The sequence below is a fragment of the Plecotus auritus genome (genome assembly GCF_963455305.1).
Source record: "Plecotus auritus genome assembly, chromosome: 4".
Classification (NCBI taxonomy): domain Eukaryota; kingdom Metazoa; phylum Chordata; class Mammalia; order Chiroptera; family Vespertilionidae; genus Plecotus; species Plecotus auritus.
Genome location: NC_137775.1, coordinates 167,980,747 through 168,001,496, shown reverse-complemented (window position 1 = coordinate 168,001,496; position 20,750 = coordinate 167,980,747). Strand labels below are relative to the sequence as shown.

Below are 20,750 nucleotides of genomic sequence, written 5' to 3'. Positions count from 1 at the left end.
TTGAGTCTGGTCTGACAGGGCTCTAACGCATGGAATTATTAAGGGTAAACCAGTTGGCAAGGAGCAGTGCCCACTACTCAATGCCCACTTTGAGCAGTTCAAGAGGCAGAAAATCTTTACAGAGTGTTTTATTCAGCTTGAGCTTGTGAGTCATTTGTTCTGTACGAGGGAGGGTTACTGGCAACAAATGAGGAAGAGCCTTGAGATCGATAAATTTCAAGCAGTTGACATCAGTTAATAGAGGGGAAAAACACACTTTCCCATGGTCAAATGGGATCTGAATTTCCACAATTTCACTTACCAAATGCATACCACAAGTTATTCTATTTCCAAGTCGGCCTCGTGGCTAATTCCAGTGGCTAACCTCGAATCTTCTAAAACGTTTTTTTTTTTACAAAATTAAAATTTTATGCTAATAACATCTAATAAATTCCATGTAGGTTTTCCAAATTATCTTTATCATGATACTTCACCAAGCAGACCATGTTTTAAAACTATCTAATTACTCCTATCAATTTCAGCTCTAAACCGGTGAATCTCATATGAGCTGAAGCAGAAAAGCAATCATACTGTATCAGTTTTATCAGAAACCCATATACAGTGGAGTTTAAAAGAGCCTCGTGTAGATAAAGGTTGACAATCCATCTCATTCTTTCACACTCTTGCCTTACAAAACCCAACTATGAGTGTATAAAATATAATGGGAATAATGCTGCTTAATTTATAATAAACATTTGTGATCATGTGAGAAGACAGATGTGGGAAAATAACCTAACAGTGATATTTGATTAATTCCCAACATACATAGACTTAAAAGATGCTGGGTCGCCCGGCAAGTGTCACTCAGGGGTTGAGTATCCACTAGGGCACAAGCCTGTGTTGTGGGCTCGATTCCCAGTGTGGGGCATGCAGAAGGCAGCCAATCAATGATTCTCTCTCATCATTGGTGTTTCTATATCTCTCTCCCTCTCCTAAAAAAAAAAAATGCTGGGTCTACCTAGAATGACAGCCGAAGTCTTGGCTGAGGTACACATGCTTATAAGCAAGGTTTCTTTATTCAGGGCCATGGGGCAAGGGGTCAGATTCTGTCCGTAGAAATTCTACTGCCAGAAATTCAATGTGTTACAGCTGCTAATGCCAAAGAACATGAAAAGCCTGAGTGTTCTTGCTCTGAGACTAAACATTTATGAAGTTCTATAACTCAAAGCAACGTGGACAGAGCATGGTTGAGAAGCATGTAACGAAATTTAAAGAATCAGAGTAAAAATCAACTTACTAGGTCTAGAAAAAGATGTAGGGACAAAGTTAGCAGAATTTTCTCTCTCTCCACATCCTTTCTTTATCTAATAGAACATAACCGTTATTTAAGTCAAATCCTAAAGTTGGCTGGGCTTGAAAATTCTGCCTGCAGTAAACTGTGGTGGGGAAAATGTTGATGGCAAGTAAACTACTGTATGCCTACTTGGTGGGGAACATGGTGCTTTACTCTTCTTGGAAAATAACTTAATTCCTTCTTCCAAATGTTCAAGTATGACTCAGAGATAAACTTCCGACTACTTAACAGTGCTCCCCTATAGATATAGAAAAAAACCAAAGGGGTTTTGTTTTTGTTTTTTAATTAAACCTTTTGCTATATTTGCTATAAGTGACTGATGACAATTGAAATAAAACTCAGTTGCCCTTACACCAACAAATCATTATCAGGCATTCCAGATCAACTGACAATAATGGCAACAAAAACAGAGATCTCGTTCCCCAGAGAGAAAGACCTTTTTTATATAATCGCTGTGTAAAAATAGCATGATTTTAATTTCATTAACTAAATAATTAATACAAAACCCACTGTAGAGAAAAAATTATTATACATGTCACAGTACGATTAGAGTAAAAATATGAACTTAAAATTCCACAGAAACATCGTGCAAAATAATTATGAAGAGGAACATAAGTCTCTACTTTAATATTACTAAAATTGCTGGAAATTAGACTATAATAAAATAGTGTACACATTTATGCAGTCCATTAAAAATGATAGTTTACATAAACAACTTTTTAAATACAATGAAATTTCACTTTAAAATTGATCTTAAGAATGCCTCCTGATATACTGGAAATGCTGGTTTCATGAAGGTGTTTAGGGAATAAAGGATTGTGAACACTCAGGAAAACAGGAAAGAGAAACTTAAAAAAGAATTAACTTCTTTCTCCATGACATTTTGCCTCTGAGAAATGCTATAAATGGCTAAGTTATTGCAAAATGAATGAGATTTTCCTTTATTATACTCTGGCCTTGAATCTACTAAAATAATATTTATAATTATTAATATAAATATTTTAAGAGAAACTAACAGTATTTATTTTTACTCAATAAATGTTTGGTGAACTGAAAACAGGAAGAAGCACAATGCAAATCTTGTAGAAAGAGCAAAATGCACTTCTGCTTTTGGAAGAACTACAGTTTCCATGAGAGAATCAAAGATTCAGGGACATAGCCCTTTGGGGCTCCTTCCGACTTTGGGCTTATACAACTACCACATGTTCATTACAGTAAATATAACTCATCAAATTAGGTAAATTCAATGACCAATAGGAGAAAAATTAAATCACCTGCAATCCTAAATCCATACACAAATACGTGGTTTTCCTTCCGGAGACTTTTAGACACATAAACTATATACAACATAAAGGTTCATGCTGAACCTACCACCTTATAACTGCATTTGTTTATGTTTTGACGATTAATTATGAAAAGTGGCATTTCTAAGGAAAAGGGGATCTATTTCTTTAAAGCTTCTGATAGATATTGCCAATTTGTCTTCCAGAAAGATTGTGCAAATATAAATTTCCACCAGCTGAGGTACAAACTTCTAATTATAAAATAAATAAGTCATGGGGACGTAATGTACAGCACAGGGAATACAGTCAATAATACTATCGTAGCTTTGTACGGTGACAGATGGTAACTAGACTTATTGTGGCGACCATTTCGCAATGTATATAAATATTGACTCCCTGTGATACACACCTGAAACTAATAGGATATCGTATGCCAATTATACTTCAATAAAGGGAAAAAGCCACTAGCTGGAGGCAGGCTGGTACACACAGCACTCAGTCCACTTGCATGTTTGTCCCAGGCGTTCACCCAGTGGAACTCCTCTCTTGGGATGTCTTTTTTCCTCTTATTGCTACCACCTGGCTCTCAGGAGTACATTTACAAAATTAACATTTTCTACATCACTGATACTGGCACCAATTTTATCTTTACTCCTGCCCACATTGTTTTACAGGTGGGAACTGTACCTCCCTCCCACTGTGCCATCCAGCACCACCCATTCCTCTTCTACTTGTTGACCAGCTATTTAACAGAATGAAGAAAGATGGTTGTGCCCTAGCCAGTTTGGCTCAGTGGATAGAGCGTCGGCCTGCAGAATACAGGGTCCCGGTTCCATTCCGGTCAAGGGCACGTGCCCAGGTTGCAGGCTTGATCCCCAGTAGGGAGCATGCAGGAGGCAGCCGATCAATGATTCTCTCTCATCATGATGTTTCTATCTCTTTCTCCCTCTCCTTTCCTCTCTGAAATCAATAAAGATTTTTTTTTTTTAAAAAAAGAAAGATGGTTGTGTGTGAAGGAAGTGCAGGAATAGGGAACAAAGTACTCTGTTTCCTTCACAGAACAAACCCCAGGGCTATGTTTTTAAAATGTAACTAACTCTCAACACACTGTACCATGAATAGAAGGTGAGCTAGTTTTTGCTCAGTCTAACCTGTCTGTCACCCTTAAGTTTGGTATGGTTATAAGACTTTCTCTGTTTTCATGAGTATTTTAACAAAAGATTAGTCAGGCCTACAGTGGGGCTACTGGCCAGATAACATTTTAACTAAAAGAAAATCTTCAAACTGACTTTTGTTTGTCAGCTGGCGGACCGACTACTTGCCCTCCTGAAAAAGAGCTCAATGTAACAGAAAACACGTCTGGACCATCCAGTTATTCCAACAGAGGTTAGAATAAATTGAGAGCTCTGCAGATTCTTTAAATATACAGAACAAAAAGTATCACTAAAATGTTTAGCTATTAAAAACAAACCAAAACTTTAGAAATAAAAATCTTAGTCTCTCATTCACCAGATGAGGACCCTGTGCCCCAGCAAAGTAACCAGATCTCCACAAAATGAGGTGGGGAAAGCAGTGGAGTTCCCATCTCCTATAAAATGCCATCTTTTCACACAGTGAACATCATGAAGTGCCTGGAAGACAAAATGCTCTTTGCATAACATTATGAAGTATTAATATTTTAAATTATATCATACAAACTGTATGTTTAGTTCTCTCAGGTTTAAATTGCTGTTAATATCCAGTTTACTTTATTTTACAGCTTATAAAATAGAATATAAAACCATGACTCCTGCTACAAAAGTTCAAAGTACGAAACAGCCATACAAGTAAATGTGATGGACTCTGCAAATTGCCCCTTAATGACCATTTGCTCCTCAGTCATGCATGTTATCTGCCTAATACCTGCTTGTAACCTTAATGTTGGCTCTCTCTCTAGAATTTAAGGGAAATTTCGAATGAAAAACCTGAAATTCCATCAGCTTATTTTTTCCTACAAACTGTCCAGTCCCAGGAAGGTGCGTACGGACACCACCTGAGAAACAGGTCTGTGCCACGCAGAGCTCCACACGCTTCCAGGTCCTATCACCCTGGAGACCTAAAAACAGCTGAAAGAAATGGCACTGCTTTGGGGGAATGGAAAACGGTTACGTACATCTGAACTGAGAATATCAAAATATATTTGGGTGCATTCACATATTTCCATAAAGGGTAGGAATCGTAACTGAATTTTTGTGCTGGTACATTTAACCCAATGCTAGCAAAGAAAAGATGCCCACAGACTAGAAAGGCATTTATATCTCACTCTAAAGGCAATGCTTTTACTATGATTGTTTCATGCCGTAATTTGGTATTTTATATAAGGCAGCTTCTATACTGTACTCCTACACTATATTGACCTTCCTAAGCAAACAAAGAAATTTACACACTTTAAAGTATTCTGAGTATGCAACTCTCAATCAGAAATATTCACACATGAGGCTGTTTAGGGTTATCCATAAGATGTCCTTCCAGCCCTAAAAATGATATACTGTATCACTCCCACCCTCTATTGGTAGAAAGTTATATAAATCATAGCTCAATTGATAATAAAAATTTAAACATGGAACAATAAAATTAATGAATTTTTTATCGTTACCTTTAAAAACTCTTATTTAAAATTTGAAAACTGAGCATGATTAACATGAAATTCAGTTAAAAACATATAATTTGTTTTAAACTTTAAAAAGTGACTTTAGAACAAAAGGCCAAGAGACATGAAAAAAAAAAAAAAAACGCTCAATGTCACAAATCATCTGAGAGATGCAAATCAAAACGACAATGCGGTACCATCTCACACCTGTCAGAATGGCTGTCATCAACAAATCAACAAACGACAAGTGCTGGCGAGGATGCGGAGAAAAAGGAACCCTCGTGCACTGCTGGTGGGAATGCTGACTGGTGCAGCCACTGTGGAGAACAGTATGGAGTTTCCTCAATAAGTTAAAAATGGAACTTCCATTTGACCCAGTGATCCCACTTCCAAGACTATATCCCAAGAAACTAGAAACACCAATTAGAAAGGACATGTGCATCCCTATGTTCATAGCAGCACAATTTACAATAACTAAGATTTGGAAACAGCCTAAGTGTCCATCAGCAGAGTGGATTAAAAAACTGGGGTACAGCTACACAATGGAATACTACGCTGCTGTAAAAAAGAACTCTTACCATTCACAGCAGCATGGATGGACCTGGAAAGCATTATGCTAAGCGAAATAAGCCAGTCAGAGAAGGATAAGTATCACATGGTTTCACTCATTTGTGGAATATAATGAACAATGTAAACAAATGAACAAAAATAGATCCAGTGATATAGAAACAATGAACAGACCATCAAACCTCAGAGGAAAGGCAGGGGAGGGTGAGAGAAGGGGGGTAAGAGATCAACTGAAGGACTTATATGCATGCATATGAGCGTAACAATGGACACAGACAGTAGGGGGGTTGGAGCGGCCAGGGAGAGGTCAATGGGGGAAAAAAGGAGACATATGTAATACTTTCAACAAAAAAGAATTTAAGTTTAAAAAAATAATAAAAATAAATGAAATTTGAAAACTGAGCATGATTAACATGCAATTCAGTTAAAACCATAATTTATTTTTAACTTTAAAAAGCGACTTTAGAACTATAAATTTGGGGTGATAAAACTAAACATACATTTCAAGTTTTCTCCCAAATTTTCATGTTTAAAAAAAAGATTATGATTTCATTTATTGCCTTTAGCATTTTTGGAAATGGTACATTTCTAAATATGTAACACAAAGATATGTAAGTCATGTTGGTGAGATGCTTTAAGACTATATTACCTTAAGATTATATTAAATTGAAGACTATTCGCACCAGCAGGATTGCTGACAATAAAATAGCTGGTCCAGATTAGTATAGGAATCTCTTGCTTTAACATCAATCTGTTCCTGAAAATTGGATGTGTGAGAAAATGCCTACTTCCCATTGCTTCAAAGGGGAAAATTACAATGTGTTGTACATCAATCTAAACATACTAACCAATTTTGTACAACATTACTAAAATGCAGGAAAGTAGCAAACTATTATGTCAGTAAGTTAAACTAGTTTCCTGGTCACCCAACAGTTAATATACTTGTTCACCACCATATTGTTGGCCTCCCTGGGTACCAGCGATGTCCAAGATGCACATCCTTTTCGATGCCGCCAGGCATACCTTTCAAGATGTTTCCATGGGACAGTCTGCTCTCTTCATCTGAAATGTAACTCCAGGCTATTTCTATGCATTGTTTGGTTAAAACTTCAGTTTTGAAGGACATAAATATAAACTTTCTCTATATGGATGTCAACTGAAGAACTTTATTGAGGGGAGGGGAGGGGACAGGAGGAGAGGGGAGAAGAAAAGAGAAGATATTCCAGGAAGTCTGGACATTAAAACCTAAAAGGGTCCCTGACCAGTTTTGCTCAGTGGATAGAGCGTCAGCCTACAGACTGAAGGGTCCCAGGTTCAATTCCAGTCAAGGGCATGTACCTTGATTTCAGGCACATCCCCAGTGGGAGGTGTGCAGGAGGCAGCTGATCAATGTTTCTAACTCTCTATCCCTCTCCCTTCCTCTCTGTAAAAAAATCAATAAAACATGTTTTAAAAAATAAAATAAAATAAAAACTAAAAGGGGCTTTACAAAAAAAAAAAAAAAAAAAAAGATTAACAAGAAAGATGTAACCTTACAATATGCCTGTCACACAGTTTAGACATCTTCAGTTGCAAATAGAAACCTATCTAAAAGTGGCTTAAACTTTAACCGGCGAACTCATTATCTCACCCGTTCTCAGACCAGTAAACATATCAGTTCAACAATGTCATCATGGACCAGGTTGCTTTCTCATTTTATTCTGCCATCTTTAACATTTTACCTCTGTCTTGGGTTTCCTGTCCTCAGCAGAGATGGCAAAGATGGATACAACCTCATCAGGCATTTTATCCAGTTGAAGGAACCATCAGGGGAAGGGGAAGCTGTCTCTTCGTTATCTCCCCGTGAGCCCCTGAGCCAACCTTCCTTCTCATCCAATTAGTTGAACTGTCACAGGGAACCATTCTGAAACTAATCTCTGACAAGGGGACTGGGCCACCCTTATTGGCTTAGACAAATGAGAACCGGTCCCAGGGCTGGAAAGAAAGCTAGTCTCCCCAGAAACACACAGCCATGCAGAGGAAGGTGAACACTTTCAAGTGCAGAAGAAAGGGGTAATGAATTTGGGTAGGCAAACCTGCTACGAATGCTTAGCTCAGCTGGCATTAACATAATAACTAAAATTATAATGTAACAATTTAAGTCCAAGTAATAGGGGTCATAAGTTAAACAAAGAAGTATTTTCACTGGGAAAAAATACCTTAACAGAAGACAGGTTTCCTAACCAAATATAAATGACTTAGAAGTTACTCCCAAACCTGGAGTAGATCCTCAGTATGTGGCCTGAGGATCTATTCATGGAAGTCACTGTGCTGACCATTATGTAAAACACACAGCAGACAAGGTGCATTACCAAACAATAATATAGGAGCTGTTACAAGACACTATGTGATTAAGAAGCAAATAAACGATAGCAGAAAATGGACATTATAAGATCAAAGAGAAAGCTATCTAGAGACAAAATTTCATCTGAGCTTTGAAGAGTGAACAGGATGTAGACAAAGTGAAACAGGCCAGGCTCTCTGCACAAGGAACCCCTGGGCTGCAGGCCTGGGCGCAGAAAAACATCCCGGGCAGAGGTCCACGCACGGCAAACCAGAGCAAACTGTCATTACGAAGTCCTGGTTACATGTTTACTACAACAGTAAAGTTCTCCATCACTGGTTAGAATCTGTACATCTCCATTCTCATTTGTCTTTTTTTTTTTTTTTTTAATGAAAAAACGAATTGCAGTTTCATGCCCTAAATGAAACACTCATACCAGGGAGACGGGATCAGACAGAGAAACAACAACAAACCAATAACTATATGGGACCATCATGCTGCGAGTCATGCTATCAGGACCTTAAGTGTTTGATATCATTGTTCTGTAATGTTATTTAAATTGTTATTTTTGTATGTCTTGCCATTTAGATTATATCCTCATTATAGACATCTTGTCTGCTGTGTATCTTACATTACAGTAATTAATCCTAATTTTTATTTAGCTGCTCTAAAGTCATTCTATTTCCTGAATCTGAACTAGCAAAAATGGCCAATGATATGTAACCTCTGACAATGACTACGCTACCACTGACAATGACTATGCTACCACTGACATTAAAATAAAATATGCCACAGCCCAAGTGGCCAGTGATCATTGGTATACGTAGCAACATCCAGAAAAAAATGGCTCTTTAACCTTTTGAGGGTCACAGACCTTTGAGAATCTGATTAAATGCAGAGATCCTTTTCCCTAGAAAAAAAATGCAAATACAAAATTTTGCCTCTAATATCAGGAGGCTTATAGACACTGCACTCAGCCCCCCAAATTCAACTTGGCTAAGAGCCCCAAACATAGTGATAGCAACAGGGAAATGGCTGGTTACCAGTTGAAAAGCAATCCATCAACAAACTATTTTAAGGGTTACAGTTTTCCTTTGGTGCTGGCCAACCATATTTTCGGCTTGTGCATCAGAAAATAATAAATGCAAGAAATAAAAATAAGTTGTTCTGTAAGTATAGAGCTGAGCTATTTAACTTAGAATACTGGAAAGTTTCAGGACAATGACTCCTTTAAGTCATTAATACCATAATGTAAGGCATTTGGTTTGTTGTTTTGCTGTCTTAGCCTGTCAACCTGGTACAAGTATACTTGCACACTTTTCCATTCATGCATTCAGGAGATGATGCTGCAATCATTTTTTCATTAAAAAAAAATAATTCTCAATCTTGATGAAACTAACCATTATCTGTTTTAAAAACTGTTAATAGCCCGCCGGCATGGCTCAGTGGTTGAGCGTCGAACTATGAACCAGGAGGTCATGGTTCGATTCCGGTCAAGGGCACATGCCCAGGTTGTGGTCTCAATCCCCAGTAAGGGGCATGCAGGAGGCAGCCAATCAATGATTCCCTCCCATCATTGTTGTTTCTATCTCTCTCTCCCTCTCCCTTCCTCTCTGACATCAATAAAAATATATTTTTAAAAAACTGTTAATAAATTTATGATAAAAAAGTGAAACAAAACACTACTTCACTGCCTTAAAATAGACAGGTATCTGATAGTTCCTGTCAGTGAGATAAAATTCTAATGTCTCAGAATGACACACAAGCCCAACAATAAACCACCTTTCTAGACTCGTTTCTCATCAGTGGCCCTGATAAACCCTCTCTAGTTAGCCAAGAACTTTTTACTGGCCCTGTAACTATCCCAGCTTCTTCTGAATCTACATACTTTACACAGTCTGTCTCACCAGCTGGAAGGTTTTCTTCTAACATACACTATAAAATAAGTACTCCAGCCCTGGCCAGGTAGCTTAGCTGGTTACAGCATCATCCCAATACGCCAAGGATGCAGGTTGTTCCCTCGTCAGGGCACATACAGGAATCAACCAATGAATGCATAAATAAATGGAACAACAAATCAATCTCTCTCTCTCTCTCTCTCTCTCTCTCTCTCTCTCTCTCTCCTCCCCCCTCTCTCTCTAAAGTCAATTTAAAATTTTTAATGAATAAAAAAATTTTCCAACAATCCCCAAATATCAACACACATGAAAGTCGCCTGCATTGCTATAGCTCCAAAGACTGTTTCCCTGGGTATGGGTCAGGCCCAGGCATCTGCAGCATCTTTAACAAGGAGCAGAGAGCTTGGGACAGAGCAGGTGAACATCCAGAATGGTCACTCGATGACTTTACAATAGGGAAAGATTACGTCACACTAACTTGAGCTGTTTTTCTCCTGGTTTAGTTTATTAGATATTCTTGGGTAACAGCATAATTCTATCATGATACAGTAAACAAACAAGATGCTTAAATTTTTCATAAATTCATGCTTAGAAAGATTAATATGTAAACCCAGTAGGAATTCTTCCCTTCAAAATGTGCTTTGGTTGCATTCAAAGGAGGGAAAAAATAGAAGCTGAACAACATAATCACTTACATATAAAAGACTACTGGAGTAGTATTAAGATTACCAGAAAGACAATATTTAGGTCTTCCAACACTACATGAATTACTAGTACAAAGTACCATGCTCACACTGTGTACATTTTATTTAAATTTCATCCTCATTATTTATTTCCTCAACAGAAAAGGACTAAGAATAAACTTTAAGTTAAAATATAAAAGGCAGTCATCACACTTTTTCAGATAAACAGTCTCAGATGTGGATAGAGCATTAGAAAACTCTAAGGAAATGCTAGAGGAGACTCCATTTATGTAATATGGTGTGCCTACTTAACTTTGTTTTCCCTACTGAAGGAAACAGTACTGTAGTAAACCAGTCAATTATCCCCAAATAGCTATCCTAAAAATATGACTGCCTGAAGGTTTTAGTTCAAAGAAAAAGGAGCTCAGAGTTTCCCTGAAAAGTTTATGGGTGTTAATCTGTCAAATAATTTTACCTCAAGTCCATCTAGATGTACTATGGCTACGACAGAAAGAGTCACAGGCCACCTGGCATTCACGTTTGTATAATTAATTTAATAAAATACTTCCCCACTGCTCTACTGACTTAAACACACACACACACACATTTAAGGTTCCAAGTATATTAATTACTCTTACTCTTAGAAGCGGATTCCATTTCTTAGAATGTGAACGTTTCTGCTCTTTGCCTCTTTAATGTTTGAGAGGAAGTGTGTTTAACCTAGGAATTCTGGGGTTTTATTTGCTTTTTGTTTGTTTATGGCTCAGGTACAGTGGAAGAGAAACTGTAACTTTGTGTTTTTATGAGGTCTTTTGCGAAGTGTCTTAAACAAGTTATTGGACGGTGTACAATTACTAAATTAGAGAGAGTGAACTGCAGTGGCTCTCAGCCCGGCATGCACACAAGAACTACCCTGGGGACTCTGGAATTAAAAAAAAAAAATGTCCAGACCAAACCCCAGGCCCATCTAATCAGAGTATAGGGATGTGGTCCCAGCACCAGTATATATTCAAAGTGCCCCCTACTGCACAGGAGGGTTAGAACCCCAGAGTTAGGGAGACAGAGCCCTGATCTGCATTTGAGTTAGCTGAGTCTACTGAGCTCCAGTAAGAATGAATGACTTTCTCACAAGTTGGATGAAACAGAGGGCTCAGTTCTGCCTCACAGTACAGTTGGCACCTCTCCCTGCCCTCACTCTGTACATCCAAGGAGATAAGAATGGGGTGGTACCCTCTCTCCCCGCTGCAATGGGACAGCCTTGCCTGAACACTTTCATCTCTGAAGTGCCTGTAAGTTAACAGGTGAACCAGAATTAAGAACCAACAATGTGACAATTCTGTTAATTCTATCCATTAGACCAGTGGTCGGCAAACCGCGGCTCAAGCCACATGCGGCTCCCAAGCCGCGGTTTGCCGCTCTGTTGACTAATGAGTTTGCCGACCACTGCATTAGACAAACAATTCTACATTTCTTAATGGGAAATAAGCAACTGCATAATGAGGTTAGTTGAAACACAGAAACCCACACCTAAAACCTGTATGTTCATGTTGACCAATGTAACCCCAATAAATTTAATTTAAAAAGAAAAAGAAAAATTCTGACACACTTTGCTTTAGAATTGCAAGGTCAAGAGTAAAAACACAAAGATTGCAAAGTAAATTAATTGTCATTTGAGTTTTTGTGGATATCAAATATATGAGTAAAGGGATGTTAAGAGGGTAAGTTGCTTTTTTGATCCATAAACACTATTTTTTTTAAGATTTGGTATACTTATGAACAGGGAGTAAAAATAGAAAGCACATGCTGAAAATCTGTTTCGTTTTTGTCATTGTTTTAATTAAAGCCTTCAGTCTTACAAATGATCAAAGTGACTTACTGTCCCTCGTTCTGTGGAATGTAAATTCTTATTGTACACAATTCAATTTCCACTTCTAAATAAAGGAAAGAATACAGAGATGAAAAGATTTCCCAAAAAGCTCCATATAAAAACATGATAGCTGAATTTAGTGCGTGTACATGGTTTGAATGATTCCCAGGATGAGGAATACAGTAGGAAATGATGTTAAAAATAGCCCACTACTTTTCAAAATTTGATTTATCATTTAACCTAGAAAACAGAAGGTGAGACTAAGTCACATATTTCAATATCAGTACTTAAAAGAAGACTTCTAACTGCTGAATTACTAAACTCTAATCCTAAATTCAATGAGGTTTACAAAATAATTAGCTTAATGGAAACTAGAAGTTCTTATGCCCTACTTTAAGAAGCACCTGCATATTCTGAAAAACATGATGAATTTCAGTTGAACTGAAACCCGATTCCTTTAATCTCTGAAACTGTGCTTGCCCAATTCATTCTTCAAAGTTATAGTCAACATCTGGTCAACAGTGTCACTGATCACAACAGTAATCTAAATTATTCCTTTCCATTTTATATTCGGGGGAACAGTGGGGGTCGTTGCTGCTATTTTTCCTTCACTTAGCTATAGCATATTAAGCTAATTCATGCTTTTGTCTTAGTTTTGGAAAGACTTACTAGTATATACCAACATCTAGGCAACAGAGACTCCTTTATCCTAATTTAAAGTAACTATGAGGTTGCACACTACAATAGCAAATTTGTAATCAACTTAAAGATGATGCCTTAAAAGTACAATTAAACATGTCATAACAGAAGAAAACCCTGGTGATTACAACTAGTACCACGCTGGCTGGGGTTTTAAACAGCGGTAGACTAAGAAAAATCGCCACCCAGTGATGCAAATGGTAACTGCAATTTGTTTTTCTGTAAAATGAGTACCCTGGAGGATTACTTCAACTTCATTACTGAATGAATGAACAGCCTTTACCTTCTTCTGTGAGTAGCAGCTGGTTACATGGGAAAGGATGTTTTTCCATGAGGCCGTTTTTACCCCTTGTTCTTATTTAGCACACTTGACATTTTACAGAGGCTAAAGGCTTTGGAAACCTCAACAGAGAAAAAGTGTTCCATCCCAAAGTGAGCTAATTGTATATGAACAGCCCAGATATTCCTATTATCAATAAAAGTGCCTAGGCTCTGCTCGACCCTGAATTTAGCAACTCAGCAACGCCATCTAATAACTGCGGCCTAAGACCTGTTTGTGTTAAGTAGGAAGGCTTGCCTAGGGGAAAGGTATTCTCAAGTGGGAAAAATAGATAATTTATTCTTTTAACATTAGACATAATTTACTCTGACCTTGTTAGAAACAGGTTATAAAGGCCACGTAAGATGATAATCTAAAAAATTCTGTAGACTACATATTGATAAGAAGTTGTTGCCATAATATAATCATGTTTCTAAGTCTTCAATTCATTGCCTCATTTAGAAATTAATAAACATACGAAGGCAATCATATACATTTATTTGCCTGTAATGTTATCTATTGCCACAAGGACAAAAGAAGTTATGTGAACACATGATAACCAAAATGCACGTGTGTAAGTATGGGGCCATGTTAATAATAGCATTTCATATCTAGTATTTGTCCTATTTGACATCTTCCAAAATATTTTCCATAGTACGCTCTGAGACTACAGCAGATATATATGTCAGCATAGAGCCATGTGCTAAAAAGAGCGACTCAGCAGAACAAATCCGTTTTTTTAAAGAGACATTAGCATTCTATTTTTAAAGACAATGAACTATATTCCTAATAATCCGTCCTGACTTTTATCAGTTAATTCAGTTAAGTCCTTCACTGTCAAAGGATTCTTTTTGTACTAACTAAACAATGTATACTATATTCCATTCTCAACCTCATGAAGGAGATTACAGATTTCTGTAACATTTTTATATACTTAAAGTATTAAATAGTAAAAATTGGGGGGTATCAAAAATTAAAGCCAAACTTTATGAACAATAATATACCACCCTCCTTTTATTAAAATACAACAACAAAAAATCAGTACTTTCTCTTTTAAACAATAAAAAATTTTTCTTTTTTTAATCTTAAATGTCAATAATGTTTTAAAATTAAAAATGATAATTTGACATTTTAAAAAATGGACAGCTTAGTGTTTAGGAGGACAGGAGGTAGGCTCTGAAGTCAGAGTGCCTGGGCTAATTCCAGATCTGCTATGTGTTAGCTGGAGGAACTTGGAAAACCTAAGCCCTCACCTGAATGAGAGAGAATACCACCACTTCACTCCCTAAGCAATTTACACACATTAACTCATTGAATCCCCCCAACAACCCTATGGGGTGGATACTGTTACCATGTTCATTCTCTAGATAAGCTAAATGACACCCAGGAGGTTACATAACTTGCCCAATATGGTGAAGGGTGGCAGATACACCACCCAAAAAATGTGCCACTTTGGCATAAGGATAATTTTGAACTGAAAGCAAGAGATAAAAGCCCCATATGAAAGTGCCAGGAAGAAAGAGACATTCTTATCACCAGAGGTGGGGAGTCAGGGCCAAGAGAACTGTACAGACAGAACTTGTTAAAATAACTCTTATCTCCCATTAGTCTCCCCAATATTTTAGTCACTTTCCCACAATTGCCTCTTTACTCAACCTGGTATATAAGCACTCGGGTTTTACCACTTCTTTTGGTCTTCACTCTTCTATGAGGGTGCCATGGACAAGTAAACATCTGTATGCTTTTCTCCTACTAATTTGTCTTATGTCTATTTAATTCTCTGTACAGTAAACTTACCTCCGTTAAATACCTATTTGATAACAAAAGGAATAATATTGATTTCTAACCATGAAACACAGGAAAAAGTAAGGTCTGCTGCCTTTGTTAAGACAACAGAGGTGTTCTAAAATCAAGAATGCAGAACAGAGTTTGGAAAAATCAGGCTTTATGGAAGCAAATTTCTGAGAGAGGAATTTATTGTGAAATTCCTGAAAAAGCAGAAACTTCACAGAAGACCGGAGACATCGCTGCAGTTTGGAGGGAAGCAACACTGGCCGCTTTCAAGGAACGGAAACAAAATAGATCCAGAGACACAGAAGCATGGAACAGACTGTGGAATCTCAGAGGGAAGGCGGGGGTGTGTGGGTGGATGGGAAGAGATCAATCAAAGAACTTGCATGTATCTATGCATAACCCATGGACATAGACAATAGGGTGGTGAAGGCCTGGGGGCGGGGTGGGCTATAAGGGATCAATGAGGGGATAAGGGGACATATGTAACACTTTCAACAATAAAGATTTAATTTTTTTAAAAAAGGAACTTGGAGTTGACAGAGCCAGTTCTGACTTCGAAGCCAAGGCTCTAATTTCTGACATGCTGAGAAAGGCCTGCTAAGCAGTCATGTCTGCAGCACCCCACTGTACCCCAGTCAGAAGGCTCCTCAGAGAAATCACTGGCCCTGATCAGACCGCGCCCCACTATTTTGCCTCTGGTGTAGGGGATCTGGTGGGAGAAAAAAACAACTCTGAGCGCCCCAACCCCGGCCCCTGTCCCAGCCACAGAAACAGAGTCAGGAAAACACAGGCCTGCCAGAACGCAACTGTGGAAGACGCGGTATCTAAGGTAACATTTAGCTGGAGAAAATCTATTCTGATCTTCCGAGATTCAGGCCAAGAACTGGAAGAGGCCAGAGAGAGAAAACCTCCGTGTCCTGTCTGCAAGGGACCAGATCCTACAGACAAAGACTGAAGAGGCAGAGAGCCACCCACCATACCTGTGAATGTGTGGGTTCGGAGGCATGGCGGGAGCCTGGCTGCCAGAGGGTCTAAGCTGAAAATTCAGGATCACCCTTGACTCCCGCCGATGCCCGGGGACCCTAGTCGGACTGGGCCAGGATGAAGGAAAAGGTAGGAAACCAGACTCTGGAAGGGAAGACACCTGAGGAACATCCCAGAGAGTAAACCCCCTATGAGTTCATGCAAATCATCTCAGAGAGGAGCCCGGATCTGGTGGGAGGAGGTCCAGGGTGGGAGAGGATGTGTGCCACCAGGGGAAACTTCACCAGAATCCACATCTCCTCCTCGGGGAAAGACACCATGACATGAAGAAAAGGTTTGTGTGTTTTTTACAGAATTCCCCATGGGAAAAGCATAGCATCTGGTTGAAAGAAATATTTTCTAAAGTAACTTAAATCCTGCCCTAACTGGTTTGGCTCAGTGGATAGAGCATCGGCCTGTGGACTGAAGCGTCCCAGGTTCGATTCCCAGTAAGGGCATGTGCTGGGTTGTGGGCTCGATCCCCAGTAGGGGGCGAGCAGGAGACACCGATCAATGGTTCTCTCTCATCATTGATGTTTCTATCTCTTTCCCTCTCCCTTTCCCTTCCTCTCTGAAATCAATAAAAATATATTAAAAAATAATAATAATAATAAAAATAAAATAACTTAAATCTTAATAAGTAGTAGTAATAATTTTATAATAGGAGATAAACTAGGCTTAAACATTTAGGAAAACTAGTTAATATTTGATTGAGAAGTGTATTGCATTCAGCAAATATTTCTATTTCAGATGCCTAATGTAACTTAAGATGCTAATTTAAGAAGCAAGGCTTGCTATTCATGAATCAGAACTTGAAATTATCAAGGATTCTTCAAGAATTTTGGTTTTTCACAACTAAAGAGGTTGTCTAGCATATTTAAAAAAAGGATAATTTTATAAATTTGATTTGCAGGACACAGCCAAAACAATATATATAAAAAGAGTATGACTTGATGACAATATTCTAAGTGATTAATGAACTTTATAGATTTAATAGAAGTTAATTCTCAAATTACTCGGAAATAATTTTAAAAAATCAATCCTATAATTTTCAAGTAATTTTTTGAAAGGAAAAATAATCCATGTAATTGTGATTTCATTTCTTAACAGAAACTCACCTAAAAGGACAAAGCCATCTGCTTCCGTGTCTGACACCGAGGGCTTTTTCGGTTCCACAGGCTTCCTGAAGAAGTGAAACATCGCTGCGGCCAGGATCTGAAACAGAAACACTATATAATGTCAAACTCAGATGAAACTGTAAAACTCCTACCCACTCTAGTAGCAAGCCAAATATAAAGGTGTCACAATAACTACTTTTTAGGAATTCTATTATCAGACTTAAAAGCACGAGCCCTCCTATCCAGCCGTCAGAAGACAAAGCCGGACATTAAGGTGCATGGACTTCCAGGGTCAAGTGAATCCTGTAAACTTCTCTCAGTTTTTGAACGTGCAGGAAATAATCCAAGGAATCACTCCAGGGAAAACTAAAATCAACAGATAGCACCACAACCTGGAAGGATCTCGCTGAACATAAACATCAATCATACACTTGATTGAGGAAAGGAAAAACAGGACAAAACCAAAAGAACCTGTCCTGTCATAACTAGCTTAAGGCTCAGAAAACTGAGGCCGCCTGAGAAAAAGAAGGCACGTCAAACTCCCTCTGCAGCTGGTTATCTGATTCAGACGCTCAAGAGCTGTAGCCACTGTAAGGCTGAAGCCAACTTCAAATTCCCATCAGGACAGATCTTTGTGTTGGTGAGATAATTGTGTGCTACCCCCAAACCACAAACACACACACACTCACTCACACACACACCTCCTCTTCAAACTCCCATCTTTGCACATTCAAAAAGGCCAACAATTCCTAAAAAACAACTGGGAAGGAAGTTTAAGAGAACTTAGAAGGACGCATTACACTCAGAGGACAATCCCTATAAACAAAGCCGTGTAACAGACAACACAGAAAGGAATAATCCTGGTGGCAGCAAATGCTCCACATTTTTGTTTCCATATTTTCCACAGAACCAGAAGATCAAGCAGGGAGTGTTAGTAAAGATTTGATCTCAGCAAAAGCCTTCTAGAAACTGAGACTTGAACTGGGATTTGTGCAGGTCAACCCGCCCTGGGCTGCAGATCCAAGTGGATGGTAAAGGAGCCCATTTGCTGTCAGAAAACACATCTGGCAGATTTCACTTTTTAAAGGGATAAAAAAAAAATGGAGAAGAAAAATGCACAAGCCATGTGAAAAAGAAAATGTTCCAATAGAGGGAAGGAACAGTGTCTGAAATCCTCAAAGATTTCTGCCTGGATATAGTGATGGATCCAAAAGAAAAGTCTGGAAATGGTTTGGCACCCTCTACAGAGCACAGGGGACATGGCCTCTATGAAACTGGCGGAAAATAAGATTAGATGAAAAAGCAAAAGGAAAAAAGGAAGAGACAAGGAATGGGATTTTAAAAAAAAACAAACATAACCGAGTAAGATCAGAGAAACCCATGCAAGAAAGAAATGATATCAAAAAATAATTGGTTGATTTATATCAGGAATGTAAGAAAATAGAGTTCAAGTTCAGACTTAAAAGACTGGAAGAGGCAAGTAACTCCTCAACCCCAAACTGTTAAAAATAAAATGAAGAAGGCCTTTGAAGGAACAAACGCTGATTAAAACTCAACCTCGGCTAAGGATCAAATCAAGGGTGCAGCCACCGGACATGAAAACGCCTGCGTGGATTACTGTGGCTCTCAGTACATTCTTTCACTTAGGAAACCTGGTTCAGGAAAAAGACACAAAGGAGGTGGGTCTCCAACTGAAAGCTGGTGGAGAGAAAGATACCCTCAAATAAGTAAAGAAGGAGGAGGTACATGGAGGGGTAAAAAAGATGAGAAATATAGAAAATCTGTTATATCTAGCCAAAATTGTAGGTCTGGCTATTGATACATGAAGCTGACTAGAATCCAGTAAGAAGTGAGTGACATGTTTTGAGGGTTGTGATGCCAAAATAACCAGCCGTCTGGATTAAAAGAGGACCACGACCCTACAGACCGAGGAAGCTGCCCCCAAGGGAGGCCTGTTTTCCCGTGCCAACCTCAGGGTAGCCAAGAAGTTACCAGAAAAGGAAGAAACTCTCAGAGGGAGGAGCCAATGGCCATGGAGAACAACGGACTGGGGGGGTGGGGGCTCCTCCAGGAGGCAGAATCTGGGCGTAATTAATGAACATTCTAACCCAAGGTGGGGTCCCCCAAAATGCCTGCTCAGTGGGATTTCAGAATTGCTACCACTCTGGGACTGCTATATACAGGGTGTCCCCGCAAAATATATACATACACACTTTAACAACTGATAGCTCAGTTTTGAAGATGAAATGTATTTAATAAACACTGCCTTTCTAATTATTCAAAGTGTGTGAATACACTTTGAGGACACCCTATATTTCCCATCCCTCCCCTTTCTGAATGGGAGTTATCTTTCCTAGTTCCACAAGGTGGGAGGGGACATGAGGGACAGAATCCTGGTCTTTTTAGTTCATGAAGTCTCCAGACCAAGAGGTGCCACATCTGGACTTGGTGAAGAAATACTGAACTTTGAGCATGATGCTATGACTGAATGGGGCAATTTGGGTTACAGACCTTGGGAAGGGGTATCACTTTGCCTACGGCAAGGGGAGAGAGCTGAGTACATGGCGGCCACAAAGGAGAACCCCAGAATCATGAGGGCTGGTCACTGGCTCTTTGCCTTATAGAGACAGATCAGGACTGCAGTCGTGTGCCCTCCTGAGGTAGGTGTGACCATGTAGCTTGCACGGTTCACCCTGTCACGTGCCATTAGATAGTTATAACAAGGAGCTTTGTGGACAGAGGAGGAGAGGCCCTTTAAAAATCGGTTCCTGTTCTATTGTATAAAGAAAAGTCTTTGAACAGAAAGGACTCAAATTCCCAATATCTTTTAATGCCTGGCCACAAAACAGACCTGGAGTCAACACGGAAAACACTACGTAGTTCTGGTATGTCGTTCTTAAGCCCCCCCCCCCCCCAATTATAGATATGCTGTTAGGAAAACCAGACCAAACTCAGCTGTAGTGCCAGAATCTCTTTTTAATGCAGGTATATTGTATGGAATTTATAACTTAAGTAACTAAGTGAAGCATTTAAGTTTTTCATGACCTGAAACACAAAGCTGAAACAATCTACAGGCTGCAGCAGTCTGTTGAAAGTATGACTTGAAAGTATGGCAATGCATCATGTTAGATTCCATCCCTTTAGAGCATCATAAAATTCCAGACAAAGTTAGAGGAGGGATAATTTAGGCTCCAAGAGCCAAGAAATTTCCAGG

The 20,750-nt window shown here is 38.8% G+C and overlaps 1 protein-coding gene across 2 annotated transcripts in view; it reads right to left on the bottom strand.

Moving 5' to 3' along the window:
- The window catches only part of UMAD1 (UBAP1-MVB12-associated (UMA) domain containing 1), a 198,714-nt gene that overhangs the window by 159,881 nt on the left and 18,083 nt on the right, over positions 1–20,750 (bottom strand). The window contains exon 2 of one of the 2 annotated variants that reach the window (XM_080666237.1): positions 17,537–17,633. In XM_080666237.1, the coding sequence (XP_080522363.1) occupies positions 17,537–17,618 (82 nt within the window). In that variant the 5' untranslated portion in view covers positions 17,619–17,633. Of the gene's footprint in view, positions 1–17,536; positions 17,648–20,750 lie in introns of both variants that reach the window. The other variant, XM_080666238.1, reaches the window with a different exon arrangement.